Source organism: Coregonus clupeaformis, chromosome 11, assembly GCF_020615455.1.
Source record: "Coregonus clupeaformis isolate EN_2021a chromosome 11, ASM2061545v1, whole genome shotgun sequence".
Classification (NCBI taxonomy): Eukaryota; Metazoa; Chordata; class Actinopteri; order Salmoniformes; family Salmonidae; genus Coregonus; species Coregonus clupeaformis.
In genome coordinates, this window is record NC_059202.1 from 26,790,285 (window position 1) to 26,808,120 (window position 17,836).

General features: G+C 43.9%; 2 protein-coding genes across 4 annotated transcripts; one reads left to right on the forward strand and one right to left on the reverse strand.

Annotated features, from left to right (window-relative positions):
• The first annotated feature begins 50 nt into the window (after nucleotides 1-50).
• LOC121576459 (antithrombin-III) lies at nucleotides 51-4,769 on the forward strand. Of its 2 annotated transcripts, none has more exons than XM_041889616.1 (7): nucleotides 51-157; nucleotides 1,631-2,000; nucleotides 2,308-2,523; nucleotides 3,409-3,546; nucleotides 3,693-3,911; nucleotides 4,004-4,243; nucleotides 4,482-4,769. In XM_041889616.1, exons 2-7 carry the CDS (start codon nucleotides 1,632-1,634, stop codon nucleotides 4,656-4,658), a joined length of 1,359 nt encoding a protein of 452 aa, XP_041745550.1. In that variant the 5' UTR covers nucleotides 51-157; nucleotide 1,631; the 3' UTR covers nucleotides 4,659-4,769. The 2 variants fall into 2 exon arrangements, with proteins under 2 accessions (XP_041745550.1, XP_041745551.1); XM_041889617.2 differs by having other exon boundaries at nucleotides 68-157; nucleotides 1,615-2,000.
• A 4,507-nt stretch (nucleotides 4,770-9,276) lies between these two features.
• On the reverse strand, nucleotides 9,277-17,595 carry LOC121576460 (zinc finger and BTB domain-containing protein 37-like). Of its 2 annotated transcripts, none has more exons than XM_041889619.2 (4): nucleotides 16,964-17,595; nucleotides 15,775-16,795; nucleotides 15,276-15,369; nucleotides 9,277-11,836 (listed from the first exon to the last, which is right to left on the reverse strand). In XM_041889619.2, exons 2-4 carry the CDS (start codon nucleotides 16,770-16,772, stop codon nucleotides 11,327-11,329), a joined length of 1,602 nt encoding a protein of 533 aa, XP_041745553.1. In that variant the 5' UTR covers nucleotides 16,773-16,795; nucleotides 16,964-17,595; the 3' UTR covers nucleotides 9,277-11,326. The 2 variants fall into 2 exon arrangements, with proteins under 2 accessions (XP_041745553.1, XP_041745552.1); XM_041889618.2 differs by having other exon boundaries at nucleotides 15,276-15,375.
• Between the last annotated feature and the right edge of the window lie 241 nt (nucleotides 17,596-17,836).

Sequence of the window (17,836 nt, forward strand, 5' to 3'; positions counted from 1 at the left end):
GACCAACGATCAATACTTCAAAGGTTGAGCTGAGTAAATGGTCCTTTCTCCAGCCCCCGCGCACTGCAGGACACTGACCCTGTCCCCTATGAGGGACTCGCAAGCTCAAATAGCAGCGGAGACTTACACAGTAATTTACAAGGAAAATATACCTCAGGTAAGGCGTAAATTCATAATAAATATATTGTTACGTAGAGTTTAATTTGGTTGAAAGAGGTTATGCCAGGGTGAGATTGGCTTCAAATTGCATGTTCAAAGATTCCACGTATTTAGCAACAGGTATTTATTTGTCAATGGCTAGCTGAATAAACACAATCAATTCAAAACTTCTCAACATAAATGGTATTCTATTTTAAGTCTTCAAACTTCAACATTTTAATTTGTTTTTCATTGTTATGTGTAGTTCCTAGTTGATAATGTAATCCCTTTCCTATACATACTGAGATGGCACTCTAGAGTTGACAATTATGAATTTCATGAGAGGTTTTGCGCGCATCCAAACGTTTTACAAGAGCTGGACAACAATATTATACACGTTAAAGAAAATGTAATGGGCACTGTTTGCTGCCTCTAATAAGGTGATACCATAACATACCCCCGACGCGTTACTAGAAGATCACGTATTGGGAGAGCTAACAGCGGAAATTCTTTACAATTATGAATTATCCCCAAATAAATTGATAGCCCCCGTGTTTGCTTTGGTTCTTGTTTTTGTACGTTGCGTTTCCCTATTTTACACAGTCTCCCACTATGTAAAGAAAATGTTGGACTGTGGAAGTTATTTTCAAAAGTGTTGGTGTTGGTTAGAATGTGTGCTGCAGTGGTGGCTGGTGACTTAGGTTAGGGAGGGGGATGGATGAAAGTCATTTTGAATGTGTTAAAGCAAATGATATGACATGCTTTTATTGGAATTATATTGTTTTGAATGATTAACACAGCAGTATTTCAAGGTATCTTAAAGATCAAATCTGCATTAGGGGAAATAGCACCACTATACCAACGCTAGTCCTTGAGAGCTGCAGCACAGTTTCTATACACCTAGAGGCGCAACTTCGCAAGACTTTCGGGAACACTTGCGAAACAGACCAGGCCCGGGGTTTGAGAAGTCAATGAGAAAAGTGAAAAAGGATTCCTTTTTGTTAATTTTCCTAAAGGCACAACCTAGATTTGAGCCAATGTCTTTAGTAGTTGAACATGTTATTACTCCAACCGTGTGAAAGTGACAAACACACGTTTTCATTTAGTAAAAAACAACTTTATATTGTGCCTTTGATTTGACGGTCTGCAAATGCACAGTTCCGCGCAAGACGACGGTTAGATCCAATGGCGTGTTTCTGCGCATGAGCTTAGCTAGCCAACGTCGCCATGACATTGCCTACACGTGTGATCGGTAATTTCTACTGGAGAAGTAGTTTCCGCCTATTTTCATATTGTCTTTGGCTGCACTGTCCACTAGAGCTGCAGTGTCTTCTAGTTCCCCTTCCCCTGGTACTTCATTGATCCTTACATGCCATCGATCGGCCAGAGTCCACACAGATAGCTGGTTTCTAAATTAGCCACTGACCAAAGACCAAAGGAGTTGATTAACCCTGCTATACCCTGACCCTGACCCAGACCCCTCTCCCCGCAGAATGAGGCTGCCCCAGTTTGTGTGGACTCTGGGGCTGCTATTGCCTTTGCTGTCAACCTCCCAGGCGTTCAAAGACATCTGCAATGCCAAGCCCAAAGACGTGCCCCTGGAGCCCAGGTGCATCTACCGCAGCCCCGAGGACGAAGCCACGACAGGGGACGCTAACCCGGAAAAAGTCCCTGAGAACACCAATCCCCGGGTGTGGGAGCTGTCCAAGGCCAACAGTCGCTTCGCTCTGTCCCTGTTCAAGCAGCTAGCCCAGGGCAAACCCAGCGAGGAAAACATCTTCATGTCCCCTATCAGCATCTCCTCAGCCTTCGCTATGACCAAGCTGGGCGCCTGCAACAACACGCTCAAACAGATTATGAATGTAAGGGGTCTGAAGCGTAACCCACAGGACTGTTAAATGGGCCTGGTAACCCAAATCAAAAGGCCAATATATAAAACCAAGATTGAGACTGTTACTATACATTTACAAGTATATGACTCATTCAGCATTTGTTTTCATACACATTAGGCTGGAAGAACTTAGAAATGTGGGGTTTCTGTCAATTCACGTTCACACTCTTTCTTGCTCCTCCTGCAGTGATTAAAATAAATAAAATAAATGAATAGCCACAACTAATAACAGCTCAGGGCATCCCAATGTCTGATCTCTGTCTCAATCTTTAATTCAGGTGTTTGAGTTTGACACAATCAAAGAGAAGACGTCGGACCAAGTGCATTTCTTCTTCGCCAAGCTAAACTGTCGCCTGTACCGCAAGAAAGACAAGACCACAGAACTGATCTCCGCCAATCGTCTTTTCGGAGAAAAGTCTCTGGCATTCAATGAGATTTACCAGAATATCAGTGAGCTGGTGTATGGAGCCAAACTCATGCCACTCAACTTCAAGGTCTTTCCCGCTTGCATTGTCCATAGCCTACTGCTTAATTGAGCGTTTTCACACATCACAAATATATATTATATACTCTTTAATAACAATGTGTTCAAGAGTTAAAAAACACTTGTTACTATTATGGACCAGCGTTAAGTCTAATCAATTACTTGCACTGAAGTTGAGCATTGCTACATGGTATTTATCTGCACTCACACTGCTGAGTAATTACAGTGCCTTCAGAAAGTATTCATACCCCTTGACTTATTCCACATTTTGTTGTTACAGCCTGAATTCAAAATGGATAAAATATGTTTTCCTCACCCATCTACACACAATACCCCATAATGACAAAGTGAAAACATGTTTTTAGACATTTTGGAAATTTATAAAAAATTAAATACAGAAATCTTATTTACAGGCATTGGAAAACCTCCCTGGTCTTTGTGGTTGAATCTGTTCAAAATTCACTGCTCGACTGAGGGACCTTACAGATAGAGAATTGTATGTGTGGGGTACAGAGATGAGGTAGTCATAAAAAAATCATGTTAAACACTATTATTGCACACAAAGTGAGTTTATGCAACTTATTATGTGACTTGTTAAGCACATTTTTACTCCTGATCTTATTTAGTCTTGCAATAACAAAGGGGTTGAATACTTATTAACTCAAGACATTTCAGCTGTTCATTTTTAATTAATTTGTAACAATTTCTAAAAACAGTTCCACTTTGACATTATGGGGTATTGTGTGTTAGCCAGTGACAAGTCTAAATTGAATCAAATTTAAATTCAGGCTGTAACACAACAAAATGTGGAAAAAGTCAACGGGTGTGAATACTTTCTGAACCAAAGCAATTCTAGACATGTAGAAATGCAATTCTGTGAACATGGGTATTTTAGGAGAAGCCAGAGCTCTCACGGGTGACCATCAACGATTGGATCGCAAACAAGACTGAGAACAGGATTCGGAACACCCTGCCGAAGGACTCGCTGAACTCCAACACTGTGCTGGTCCTGGTCAACACAATCTATTTCAAGGTGTGTTGAGTTTATTTCCTCTCTGCCTATGGAGGGCCTTTTGAGCCAAAACTACTTAATTTTGGCCTCCTCGGCCTTCCATAGCCACCACCCAGGCACCTATTTCCTTCCATTCAACTGCCGCCTTCTCCTCTGCTGTCTCACAGGGTCAGTGGAAAAGCAAATTTGACAAAAAGAATGTCTTCAAGGCTGACTTCTATGTGAGTAAGTCAAAGACGTGCCCAGTGTCCATGATGTACCAGGAGACCAAGTTCCACTACGGCAGGTTCATGGAAGACAAGGTGCAGGTGCTGGAGCTGCCGTACCGTGGAGAGGACATGACCATGGTGCTGATCCTACCTCTCAAAGATACACCCCTGTCTGAGGTGGGTGCCTACTGTCATCATTTACACTATTCACTGACAATTATAGTGTACTGTATCACACTGAATTTCCGCTCTGCCGATGATGTTCTAAGGTGGAGGAGAACCTGGACTTGAAGAAGCTGACTGGCTGGCTGCATAACATGAAGGAAACCTCGGTGTCGGTGAAGCTGCCACGCTTTCGCATCGAAGACAGCTTCAGTCTGAAGGAGAAACTGCAGGCCATGGGGCTCGAGGACCTCTTCAGCCCCAAGGACGCCAGCCTGCCAGGCATCCTGGAAGATGAGACGAATGATCTGTATATTTCAGATGCATTCCATAAAGCATTCCTAGAGGTATGTACAGTATCCATAAGGATCATGATAAAAAATCCATAATGATCATCACTAAAAGTAGCTGGGGATTTAAAAAAATAATAATTAACAGATCAAACGTTCATCTGGTGGGGCACTAGGCCTAATTGGACAATTAACAAGCATAGAAGATCATCGATAAACTTGATTAAATCAATGGAAATCATAAACTTTCAAACCATTTTTGTCCAGTAGCTTAACAAATAAACAACTGTTGCAGGTGAATGAGGAAGGCAGTGAGGCGACTGCTGCCACGGTTGTAATGGCCATCGGCCGTTCCATAAACTTAAACCGGGAGGTGTTTGTGGCCAACCGGCCCTTCCTCCTGCTCATCCGAGAGTCCACCATCAACACCATAGTGTTCACTGGCCGAGTGGCTGACCCCTGTGACCCCTGATCACACACACACTTCAGATTTGTCATTCCCCAATGTAAACTTTCATGTCATGTAACTGCCTATTTCTGATCTCTGTATCGATCTAAAATAAACCAAATGGGATGAACAGTGGACCACTTTGTGATGTATTTAAGAATGAGTAATTGTATTTCCTTTAAGAAGAATGTACTTTAATATGTACTCGTGAAGAAAATGATATAGTGGTTATTGTGAAGTAACCCATTTTCACATTTATCAAAAACAATAACAAATCAACCTTTGGCCTTTACAGTGTAATCAATACATGTTTCTTTTTCAGGAACAGGACCATGCAAAATAAAAATAAATTTCACATATAACCTGCAAGATCTTGCAAGACCACAGCTGGTTTTGTACCTTACTTGACAGGGAACGTTTTAAATATTGTCATTTAATATATTCCATTTCCTTTGAGATATTTTTTTTTAGTGAATATATTTTTAATGTCATATTTTACTTTAAGTCATTAATTACATAGCTTAATGATTTGTTGGAGTAAGCATTTTGTGGTCAAAACCATATTGGATATACAGTGCATTCGGAAAGTATTCAGACCCTTTTACTTTTTCCACATTGTTGCGTTACAGCCTCATTCTAAAATTGATTAAATTGTTGTTTTTCCTCAAATCTACACACAATACCCAATAATGACAAAGCAAAAACAGTTTTTTTCAGTATTCAAACCCTTTACTCAGTACTTTGTTGAAGCACCTTTGGCAGCGATTACAGCCTCGAGTCTTCCTGGGTATGACGCTGCAAGCTTGGCACACCTATATTTGGGGAGTTTCTCCCATTCTTCTCTGCAGATCCTCTCAAGCTCTGTCAGGTTGGATGGGGAGCGTCGCTGCACAACTATTTTCAGGTCTCTCCAGAGATGTTAGATCGGGTTCAAGTCCGGGCTCTGGCTGGGCCACTCAAGGACATTCAGAGTCTTGTCCCGAAGCCACTCCTGCGTTGTCTCGGCTTTGTGCTTAGGGTCTTTGTCCTGTTGGAAGGTGAACCTTCGCCCCAGTCTGAGATCCTGAGCGCTCTGGAGCAGGTTTTCATCAAGGATCTCTCTGTACTTTGCTCTGTTCATCTTTCCCTCGATCCTGACTAGTCTCCCAGTCCCTGCCGCTGAAAAACAACCCCACAGCATGATGCTGCCACCACCATGCTTCACCAAAGGGATGGTGCTCCGTTTCCTCCAGATGTGACACTTGGCGTTCAGGCCAAAGAGTTCAATCTTGGTTTCATCAGACCAGAGAATCTTGTTTCTCATGGTTTGGGAGTCTTTAGGTGCCTTTTGGCAAACTCCAAGCGGGCTGTCATGTGCCTTTTTACTGAGGAGTGGCTTCCGTCTGGCCGGTCTACCATAAAGGCCTGATTGGTTGAGTGCTGCAGAGATGGTTGTCCTTCTGGAAGGTTCTCCCATCTCCACAGAGGAACTCTGGAGCTCATTCAGAGTGAGCATCGGGTTCTTGGTCACCTCCCTGACCAAGGACCTTCTCCCCCGATTGCTCAGTTAGGCCGGGCGGCCAGCTCTAGGAAGAGTCTTGGTGGTTCCCAACTTCTTCCATTTAAGAATGATGGAGGCCACTGTGTTCTTGGGGACCTGTGCCTCGACACGATCCTGTCTCGGAGCTATACGGACAATTCCTTCGACCTCATGGCTTGGGACCTTATTATAGACAGATGTGTGCCTTTCCAAATCATGTCCAATCAATTCGAATTTACCACAGATGGAGTCCAATCCAGTTTAGAAACATCTCAAAGATGATCAATGGAAACAGGATGCACCTGAGCTCAATTTCGAGTCTCATAGAAAAGGGTCTGAATACTTATGTAAATAAGGTATTTCTGTTTTTTATTTTTAAAACATTTGCATGAATTTCTAAAAACCTGTTTTTGCTTTGGCATTATGGGGTATTGTGTGTAGATTGACGAGGGGGAAAAAAATATTTAATCAATTTTAGAATAAGGCTGTATTGTAACAATGTGGAAAAAGTCAAGGGGTCTGAATACTTTCCGAATGCACTGTACGTATGCATCTTTGTGTATAAACATTGAGACAACTGTTAAATAATATATCTGATAAGACACAAGAGCTCAATGAATCAGCAAAACAAGGACATAATAGCACAATAAAATGTAGAGTATATTAAATATCACCTAATAAATCATTATTTGGCAAGTTTTGGAGAAAATATATAGATAAAGGAACTTTCCCAAGTTTGGCATTAAAAACCTATGACAAAGACATGCATCGCTGCTAAATATGGGCTCAGCTTGACCATTCATTAAAGTAACTGAAATGTTTGGATTCCTTAACATTTTTTAGCTACATATGTTGTTTTTCACAGTTGGACAGATGGGTCAAAACAGGACTTTTAAGGACAGTACTTCAATAAACTATATCTGTATTATTGACATCCTCTCACTAGCTTAGTAAGAATCTTCACAGGACATAGAGGTAAGTGGAGACGATGAAAACCGCCATAAATCTGTTGTTTGCTCAAACTAGAGGCTAGTTCACGATAGCTTGTTCCTGTCATTGATCTACATTCAGCAGTAACAATCCACATACAAGGGTTCAATAATCATACAAATACACATTTGTCTTCTGCGCAGTTAAACCCTATAAAAAAAATTAACAAAAGCCATTTTAGTTATAAACAAAGAAAAAGGCATGAAACAATAAATCTTGGTCAAACCCCACCAAAAGGCTATTCAAACCAAATGTAAATCAAGCAAACCTGGTACCTGGTGAGAATTATTATTTTTAACAAAATGAGTTGTATTCTGTTTCATAGTAATTGTTTAAAAATCGTTTTCTACACATTTTCATAATATAGGAAAACTTTTCAATCTGGATTCCAGGTTTGCCAGCATCAAGGTTTGTAATGTACTATACCTCTAAGATGAATGAAATCTACTGTATCTGAAAATCTACTGTCAATTAAAATGATTCCACTTTAGTTCTACTTCGGAATGCTATGCATGCACTGGAATGTTTTAATTCTAAAGTCAGCATAATCTGTTGCTCTCCAGGACCAAGGTTGGTGACCACTGGCTTACACGCATTAACTGGGAGTGTGACTAAAATGTTCACTTAAATCTTCCATCAATGAACAATTCAAGACAATCTTCAAATCTTGTTAGCTGAAGCAATCTCATTGTAAAGAATCTTCATGCTACGACCATGAGTATTCAAATACTTATGTTTCAATCAGGGATGCATGATACTGTATCTGCCTTCATAACGGTATCAACCGATAATGGCTGAGAAACGACTGATATTCTGGACTTATAGTGTTAAAGGGGAAATCGGCAGTTGCTACATACATGGTTGGACTCAAATGAATTATATATACCCATTGATTCTTGAATAATATAACATACTGTCGAACCCCATCAGAACCCAAAATAAGATTGTTTTACTCAATGTTTGTAAAGAAAGTAAATGTAAACAAACTATATAGCCTCAAAACATGGTTTAAACTATCATTATTTAAGCATGGATGGTCAGTTCTTGCATCCATAACTTTGTCTATGAATTTGAGTGGTTTCATTTCTCAAGACCCGTCCCTCAGCTTTTTACCGAAACAGGGGTGGGGAGTACACTTTGTAATTGTTTTAACTGCTGATTGGTGCTTTAAATCTGAGCTACAATAAAATGACACACAAGGTGCAATGGAAAGTGTTTCTAGGTGAAAATATGTTTGACCTTAACTAATTATGTAAAAAAATGTATTTTGATGAATAGCTAGTTGTTCACACAATACTTGTAATGCCATATTGGTATCAGCCATCATGGACAAGAAAATATTGGTTATCGACCAAGAATTTCCAAATTTGTGAATCCCTAGTTTCAATATAAGATAATAGCTGCATTGCTACTGCCATAATGGTGTCTTCATTTAAAAAAGAACATATGTTATCAATACATATACTGAACTAAAATATAAACGCAACATGTAAAGTGTTGGTCCGATGTTTCATGAGCTGAAATAAAAGATCCCAGAAATTTTCCATAGGCACAAAAAGCTTCTTTCTCTCAATTTTTTTGCACAAATTTGTTTACATCCCTGTTAGTGAGCATTTCTCCTTTGCCAAGATAATCCATCCACCTGACAGGTGTGGCATATCAAGACGCTGATTAAACGGCATGATCATTACACAGGTGCACCTTGTGCTGGGGAAAATAAAAGGCCACTCTAAAATGAGCAGTTTTGTCACACAACACAATGCCACAGATGTCTCAAGTTTTGAGGGAGCGTGCATTTGGCATGCTGACTGCAGGAATGTTCACCAGAGCTGTTGCCAAAGAATTTGTTCATTTCTCTACCATAAGCCGCCTCCTATGTCATTTAGAGAATTTGGCAGTACGTCCAACCGGCCTCACAACCGCAGACCACTTGTAACCACGCCAGCCCAGGACCTCCACATCCGGCTTCTTCACATGCGGGATCATTTGAGGTGGTGCTGAGGAGTATTTCTGTCTGTAAAGCCCTTTTGTGGGGAAAAACTCATTCCGATTGGCTGTGCCCTTGCCCAGTCATGTGAAATCCATAGATTAGGGCCTAATGAATTTATTTAAATTGACTGATTTCCTTATATGAACTGTAACTCAGTAAAATCTTTGAAATTGTTGCATGTTGCATTTATATTTTTGTTCAGTATATATTTAATCATTGTTTAGCTGCACTTGCTAAATAAGGCTTGCTGTAAGATTTCACTGCAGGTAGCCCAAGCATAATGGTTTATCTAAAACCCCTTAAAAGTTACGTACAAACAGAATAAACTTAAAAACGGTAAACAAAAATACAAACAAAAATACCTGATATAACAAATGTTGATCTGTTTATGTCTGACGAATATTAACCGAGGTGTACTGTGGTGATGTGTAACGCATTCTCAATTCGGATAAGAAAAACCCAGTGGACCAATCGGTAAATGTTTTTCCACTTGCATACACCCATTCATTAACTCCCGTCACACGCACAAATGATTCACAGTTCTAAAAGAAAAGAACAGTGACGGCCAATCCACTGTGCTACCCTTTATCTGCATACATTGTTTTTTTAAAGTTACATTTGTTTAAATATGAATTTGCGATATATACCCCTCCTTTCTTGAAGTGCTTGGCGTAGTTATTTTGGCCTCCCTTCGAGGGAGGGAAATCCGACCCTTGGCTTGACCTCTCAATTCCTTTGGATGCCTCCTCTTCTTAATGATTGATTTCCAGTGGAACACACTCCACTGTAGCAAGCATGCAGGCTGAGTGTCTATCCTCTGGTGTTGGGACATCTGTAGCATCAGTGGGCTCCGGCTTTCTCTTGGGTGGTACTACAGTACAGCTGCAGAGTCTCGTCTCTCTTCCTTAGAACACCCCCAATAGGGATACGAGTGTCCTCCATTACAATCTTGTCTCGTCTCTACATCCTCCAGATACATTGTCAGAGCTAGATAAAAATGTTCCGAAGACACACGCTTATGCAAAAACAAGTCACTTGTATAAAAAAAAAAGTAGTTAACCACAACATAGAAAAATGAGAAAACATACTGTCAATTCGGCTGAGTGCATCGACCAATCTGCTTGGAGCAGAGCTATATTGCGTAGTGATGTGTGAGAGGTAAGAGTTTTATTGTAGCTTATCTGAGGTTAAAAAACATTGAGTTTCCTGTGTTAAGTGTTCCTGTATAGAAGGATGCATTCAGCAGCTGGTTGAAGAATGTGGAGATATGGGTCAAATACATATGGATTAACAAGAGTCCTCTTTAAAGGCCTCTTTTACCTTTGCCAATATCTTAATACATCTGTAAAAATGTTGCACTGATTAAATAATGGTATACTTCTGAACGCATTTAGCCGTGTTAAGACGCATTACATAAAATGGTCATAAGACCAACATCAGTCAATAAAGTGAAGTGTTATTTTAATCATTTTACCCATTACTCACTACCAAATTAACTGGTTTTGTTCACTGGGCCATATCTACTATTCATGTGGAATTGCCCATATACTGTATGAAGAGGAGTCTGATTATCTATCACGGACTCTCAACTGCTCAAGATTGTCTCAAGACAAAAGGCAAGAATTGACTAGGTATGTAGATATTATACTGGTACAGTATTTTGGCAATATTAATACAAATTATGACCAGATCAACCTGTTATTTTTCTGCATTCTGAACCTGTAAAACCAGTAATACAAAAGTATAAAACTGTAACATAAGAAAATAGTCAAATAAAAACCACTGCATTCAGTGTTGTGAGGTTATTGGGAGTTTGTGGCATTTCTTCATGCGTTGGCTTAATCTGTTCATGTTTGTATTGTGAAGGTAGATGTGGTTTAAAGCGGAAATATCATTTATAAATAACGACATTTACAAAGTGCCCTATTAAACTACTCTGTTGCATCGCTCTCCTGTCCCTGCTGTTTAGTTGAAATGATTTTTTAAATGTTTATAAAAATCACACCCTGGATGGACTTGAAACCCTCTGAAAATCACCTACTCCCCTTTTCATCCTTTCCTTTGAAGCAACTTCAAGATACATTTTCTTTCCTCCCCTGGCAGGAGAGTACAAACCAATAGCCTAATTGCCCCCAGCCAAACATATACCCTGTCCTCCTATACCCCAACCATCACCCTCCCTGGTCCACTGGGTCAATCAGGCCCAGTGGTGGAGACAGAGGCCTGGACACCCTCTCTGAAAGAGGCCCCACCTCCACCGGTACCCCCCTCTGGCTCCTCCTGGCTGGGCGACCCCTCCTCGTTCTGGCCCCCCCGGGAGGAGACAGTGGTGGTCTCTGGGGAGGCGCTGTGGGCCACTTCCTGAGGGCCGCAGCCCGGGTGGTTCTTGCGGAAGTGCTGGTTGAGGATGGCCTGGAAGGGGAAGCTCTTGCCGCAGACGTGGCAATGGAAGGGCTTGTTTCCTGTGTGCTTGCGGATGTGGTACTCCAGCTGGTCCTTGCGGGTGTATTTCTTGCCACAGATGCGGCACACGAAAGGTGTGATGCCCATGTGCAGCCTCATGTGGCGGTCCAGGCTGCCCTTCTGGTTGAAGGACTTGCAGCAGTAGATGCAGGTGAGTCGAGGGTTGTAGCGGAACCAGCGGTCACCCACCTGTTCACGCAGGTACTCCTCGTAGCCGCCGAACACAGCCTGCTCCTCCCCCTGGCAGACAAACCACAGATAAACAAGAGGTACATCTCAGACTTTGTGTCAACACTCATTGTAATACACTGTACAAAACATTAGGAACACCTGCTGTTTCCATGACAGACTGACCAGGTGAAAACTATGATCCCTTATGGATGTCACCTGTTAAATCCACTTAAATCAGGTTAAAGATGGATTTTTAAGCCTTGAGACATGGATTGTGTATATGTGCCATTCAGAGGGTGAATGGGCAAGACAAACGATTTAAGTGCCTTTGAACGGTGTATGGTAGTAGGTGCCAGGCGCACCGGTTTGTGTCAAGAACTGCAACGCTGCTGGGTTTTTCACACTCAACCGTTTCCCGTGTGTATCAAGAATGGTCCACCACCCAAAGGACATCCAGCCAACTTGACACAACTGTAGGAAGCATTGAAGTCAACATGGGCCAGCATCCCCGTGGAATGCCTTCGGCACCTTGAAGAGTCCATTCCCCGACGAATTGAGGCTGTTCTGAGGGCAAAAGGGGGTGCAACTCAATATTAGGAAGGTGTTCCTAATGTTTTGTACACTCAGTGTATAATTGCTATTTGCAGGTGGAATTGTTGTCGAAGGCACCACACTTCTGTCATGGGTTCCCATAATAGTTATGTCTTAATCAAGACCCTTATTATAAGCTGCAGTCATGGGTGTTGGGGAAAGTATTTATGTATTATGGAGTATTTATGAAATGTGATTAAGGACTTCCACAGGGCCTGCATCATCATCATCACATAGCCTCTGTGTTTCAAATCAAATCAAATTTTATTGGTCACATGCGCCGAATACAACAGGTGCAGACATCACAGTGAAATGCTTACTTACAGCCCTTAACCAACAGTGCATTTATTTTTAACAAAAAAAGTAAAAATAAAACAACAACAAAAAAAGTGTTGAGAAAAAAAAGAGCAGAAGTAAAATAAAATAACAGTAGGGAGGCTATATATACAGGGGGGTACCGTTGCAGAGTCAATGTGCGGGGGCACCGGCTAGTTGAGGTAATATGTACATGTGGGTAGAGTTAAAGTGACTATGCATAAATAATTAACAGAGTAGCAGCAGCGTAAAAAAGGATGGGGGGGGGGGGGGCAGTGCAAATAGTCCGGGTAGCCATGATTAGCTGTTCAGGAGTCTTATGGCTTGGGGGGTAGAAGCTGTTGAGAAGTCTTTTGGACCTAGACTTGGCACTCCGGTACCGCTTGCCGTGCGGTAGCAGAGAGAACAGTCTATGACTAGGGTGGCTGGAGTCTTTGACAATTTTGAGGGCCTTCCTCTGACACCGCCTGGTATAGAGGTCCTGGATGGCAGGAAGCTTGGCCCCAGTGATGTACTGGGCCGTACGCACTACCCTCTGTAGTGCCTTGCGGTCGGAGGCCAAGCAGTTGCCATACCAGGCGGTGATGCAACCAGTCAGGAGGCTCTCGATGGTGCAGCTGTAGAATTTTTTGAGGATCTGAGGACCCATGCCAAATCTTTTCAGTCTCCTGAGGGGGAATAGGCTTTGTCGTGCCCTCTTCACGACTGTCTTGGTGTGTTTGGACCATGATAGATCGTTGGTGATGTGGACACCAAGGAACTTGAAGCTCTCAACCTGTTCCACTACAGCCCCGTCGATGAGAATGGGGGCGTGCTCAGTCCTCTTTTTTTTCCTGTAGTCCACAGTCATCTCCTTTGTCTTGGTCACGTTGAGGGAGAGGTTGTTGTCCTGGCACCACACGGCCAGGTCTCTGACCTCCTCCCTATAGGCTGTCTCATCGTTGTCGGTGATCAGGCCTACCACTGTTGTGTCGTCGGCAAACTTAATGATGGTGTTGGAGTCGTGCCTGGCCATGCAGTCATGGGTGAACAGAGAGTACAGGAGGGGACTGAGCATGCACCCCTGAGGGGCCCCCGTGTTGAGGATCAGTGTGGCAGATGTGTTGTTACCTACCCTTACCACCTGGGGGCGGTCCGTCAGGAAGTCCAGGATCCAGTTGCAGAGGGAGGTGTTTAGTCCCAGGATCCTTAGCTTAGTGATGAGCTTAGAGGGCACTATGGTGTTGAATGCTGAGCTGTAGTCAATGAATAGCATTCTCACGTAGGTGTTCCTCTTGTCCAGGTGGGAAAGGGCAGTGTGGAGTGCAATCGAGATTGCATCATCTGTGGATCTGTTGGGGCGGTATGCAAATTGGTGTGGGTCTAGGGTTTCTGGGATAATGCTGTTGATGTGAGCCATGACCAGCCTTTCAAAGCACTTCATGGCTACAGACATCAGTGCTACGGGTCGGTAGTCATTTAGGCAGGTTATCTTAGAGTCCTTGGGCACGGGGACTATGGTGGTCTGCTTGAAACATGTTGGTATTACAGACTCAGTCAGGGACATGTTGAAAATGTCAGTGAAGACACTTGCCAGTTGGTCAGCACATGCTCGGAGTACACGTCCTGGTAATCCGTCTGGCCCTGCGGCCTTGTGAATGTTGACCTGCTTAAAAGTCTTACTCACATCGGCTACGGAGAGCGTGATCACATAGTCATCCGGAACAGCTGGTGCTCTCATGCATGCTTCAGTGTTGCTTGCCTCGAAGCGAGCATAGAAGTGGTTTAGCTCGTCTGGTAGGCTTGCGTCACTGGGCAGCTCACGGCTGTGCTTCCCTTTGTAGTCTGTAATAGTTTTCAAGCCCTGCCACATCCGACGAGCGTCAGAGCCAGTGTAGTACGATTCAGTCTTAGTCCTGTATTGACTCTTTGCCTGTTTGATGGTTCGTCGGAGGGCATAGCGGGATTTCTTATAAGCGTCCGGGTTAGAGTCCCGTTCCTTGAAAGCGGCAGCTCTACCCTTTAGCTCAGTGCGGATGTTTCCTGTAATCCATGGCTTCTGGTTGGGGTATGTATGTACGGTCACTGTGGGGACGACATCATCGCTGCACTTATTGATGAAGCCAGTGACTGATGTGGTGTACTCCTCAATGCTGTCTGAAGAATCCCGGAACATGTTCCAGTCTGTGCTAGCAAAACAGTCCTGTAGCTTAGCATCTGCGTCATCTGACCACTTTTTTATTAACCGAGTCACTGGTGCTTCCTGCTTTAGTTTTTGCTTATAAGCAGGAATCAGGAGGATAGAGTTATGAGTACAATTGGTTAGAGGGCTGTAAAACGGCAGCCATCTCCTCCGGCGCTGTTCTATTCAGTTTGTACGTGTCCATGAGGAATGCACACAACATGCATGATTCCCCTTAATCATAGAGCACACAGCTCAGTGCTATTATCATTGAGGATGTAACTGGCTAGTGTACCAATCCATAACCTTGCCTTGTGACCTTAAAAGATCATTGATCTCCCCTGGACTGAAAGATAGCTTTTTTTGGACTAGCGATGTATGGTGGGAATGTAGAGTGCTGACCACCAGGGTAGGATGCCAGTCGATAAGGGTGACACATACCTGTGAGCTGGGATGGCGCTGGTCGTCCGCTCTGCTGGGTGACTCACTCTTGGCTCTCGGTCTCTCTGCCATCACCACCACACTGCCAGTAGGACTAAACCTGACAGGACAGAGATACTGGATCCTCAAACCTCATCGGCAGGCAGGTCCACCTAGCCATTTACCTTAGCACTCCATCTTCCATTAGCAATACATACAGTAGGCTGCTTTTGTATAGAATTTTCACTCATTAACCTTAAATGTTACCCAAAGTGCTTTTCTGAGGTACTTTGTACTGAATTGTACTTCAGTTTAAAACTTGCATGCACACTCCTTTTATATGGTGTAGCTCAGATGGTAGAACATGGCTCTTGCAACGCCAGGATAATGGGTTCAATTCCCGGGACCACTCATAGGAAAAAAATGTATGCACACATTACTAAGTCACTTTGGATAAAAGCGTCTGCTAAATGGCATATATATTATATAAAGTGACTGCTTCCCTGGAACTTGTACCCACCTCTCTGTCTCACTGAAGCTGTTGGAGGGCTGAGAGCTCTTGGCCCCCGTGACAATACCCTCCTGAACCAGCGAGCTGCACCCGGACGTGTCAATCATCATGGTTGCTCCCTCTTCCGCCCCGCTGCCTTCTTCCTGGGTATCAGCCCCCGTCCACTCTTCCACCCTCTCCGTCTTTATCCTCAAACCGTCCACCACCCGCACCGACTCCCCCTCTTCACCGCCGCTCCCCCTCTCCGACTCGGCCTCCACGTACCACTGGCCGGCCCGATTGATGCGCAGTATGGGCTCCTTCCCCAGCCTGCTGCCCACTTCCATCCCCCCAGGCAGACCCTCTGGGCCCAGCCCGCTGTGCTCCACCAACTGGGGGCTCATGGACTCCCCCGCTGGGCTTCCCACCTCTCGGATATCCATGGCCCCTCCGCCGCTGCTTCCTTGAGGGCCCAGAACCCTGGGGCTGCTGTGGCGCGGGCTGAGGGAGCCCGAGCCCCCTGATGTTCCTACCCCACCTCCTCTTCTTCTTTCCTCCAAGCTCCCAGACCCCCTGTGCCCCTGCTGCCCCCCTCCGGCCCCCAGCTCCTCCTCCGCCAGGCTGATCTTTAGATGGATGCCCTCCAGGATCTGCGTGCAGCGGTCAATGATGTGCTGCATCTGCAGGAAGCTGGCGGCCGTCAGGTAGCTGATGATGTCGGCCAGCTGCAGGCACAGCCTCCCTGTGTAGCAGTATGAGAGGAGCTGATCGAACACAGAGGGGTTGCGGATGACTGACAGGGACACAGTGCTCATCTGGCTCAGCGACATGTGGTCTCGGAAGTAAGGGGAGCTGGCTGCCAGCACCACCTTGTGAGCACGGAAGCTCTGGCCCTGCACGTTCACCACTATGTCGCACAGCCGCCCCTGCATACGCAGCTGGTTCAGTTGGGACAGCACAGAGTTGCTGAAGTCCGGGACATCCAGCTGGATGCTGCCTGCTCGCTCCATGATGCCTCCTCGCTCCATCCTGCTTGTATGATCCCTTATCGCTGTGCAGATGGAAGTGACATGATAATTATGTAGCTATATATGATACAATAATGAAAAATCACTTTAATATTACTTGATGTACACAAACAGACTATTTACAAGTTGGAAACTAGCAGACATATAGCTTAACTGTTTCACAACCTAACCAAGAAAACTAACTTTCATACCTTTTCGGAATGCACCAGCAGCACTTGTCCCACGGCACTGAAATGTTACTGGCTATTAATTTCTGTACTGCGCCATAATATTAGCTACTGACTAAGCTGACAGGCTAACTTGCATAAAAGATGGTAATAATTATAGCTTGCAACGGGTTGTGCATTGTTGACAAATGGTGTGAACTAACGCTGCTCTTGCACAGCGGTGACGCTCAAATGCTATCACCGAGCCTTGGCCCTCCTTTCGGCCACTGTAACATACTGCAGTACGGTGATGAGCCGAAGCCTAAACGAAGAACAACGTTACACCCCGGCGTTGCTCGTAACAGGGAGGTGGCTAGCCAGCTAGTTCAACGTCCATGTAGCTAACAACAAAAACGGAGCAAGACAGAACACTGTGCAACGTCTGTCATAACGAACCGTCGCTAATACAACTGCCGTACTGTTGCATATTTGATATCAATGTGCAATTTTTGCAATATTTTCCATTTTATCTGCTCGGTTACTCCTTTCGCTGTTCTCATTTTCCAATTCCATTACACCGCAGACGGACCAACTTTGATAAAAAATAAATAAATAAAAAGTACATTTGCATTATGGGAAGTAGTGTTCTCATCTCACGGACAAGCCGTTAGAGAACAGAAAAGACGCGGGATAAAATAACATCTGTTCCCAGAATGCAATACCTTGAAGTAAAATTGATGTTTATGGTACAGACGAAGGGGTAACCCAGACACGTCATAGGGGCTATAAAGCTGAAGCGTCGGTCTAGAACGTTTTCTCACCACCAAATATGGTAGTGAGAGGAAGTCCAGTCGCGGGTAGTGGAAGAGGATGGATCTAAGTGAAACTGAGCCGACATTTAGGTAATCTTCTCATCGA

Bases quoted from the DNA above. Each gene is read 5' to 3' on its own strand.
- LOC121576459 (XM_041889616.1), top strand. From the start codon at position 1,632: ATGAGGCTGCCCCAGTTTGTGTGGACTCTGGGGCTGCTATTGCCTTTG. The intron at 3,547-3,692 runs GTGTGTTGAGTT...GCTGTCTCACAG, and splicing joins TCAACACAATCTATTTCAAG to GGTCAGTGGAAAAGCAAATT. The intron at 4,244-4,481 runs GTATGTACAGTA...CAACTGTTGCAG, and splicing joins TCCATAAAGCATTCCTAGAG to GTGAATGAGGAAGGCAGTGA.
- LOC121576460 (XM_041889618.2), bottom strand. From the start codon at position 16,772: ATGGAGCGAGGAGGCATCATGGAGCGAGCAGGCAGCATCCAGCTGGAT. The intron at 15,376-15,774 runs GTGGGTACAAGT...CTGTCCTGTCAG, and splicing joins AGCTTCAGTGAGACAGAGAG to GTTTAGTCCTACTGGCAGTG. The intron at 11,837-15,275 runs GTATGTGTCACC...TTTGTCTGCCAG, and splicing joins AGCGCCATCCCAGCTCACAG to GGGGAGGAGCAGGCTGTGTT.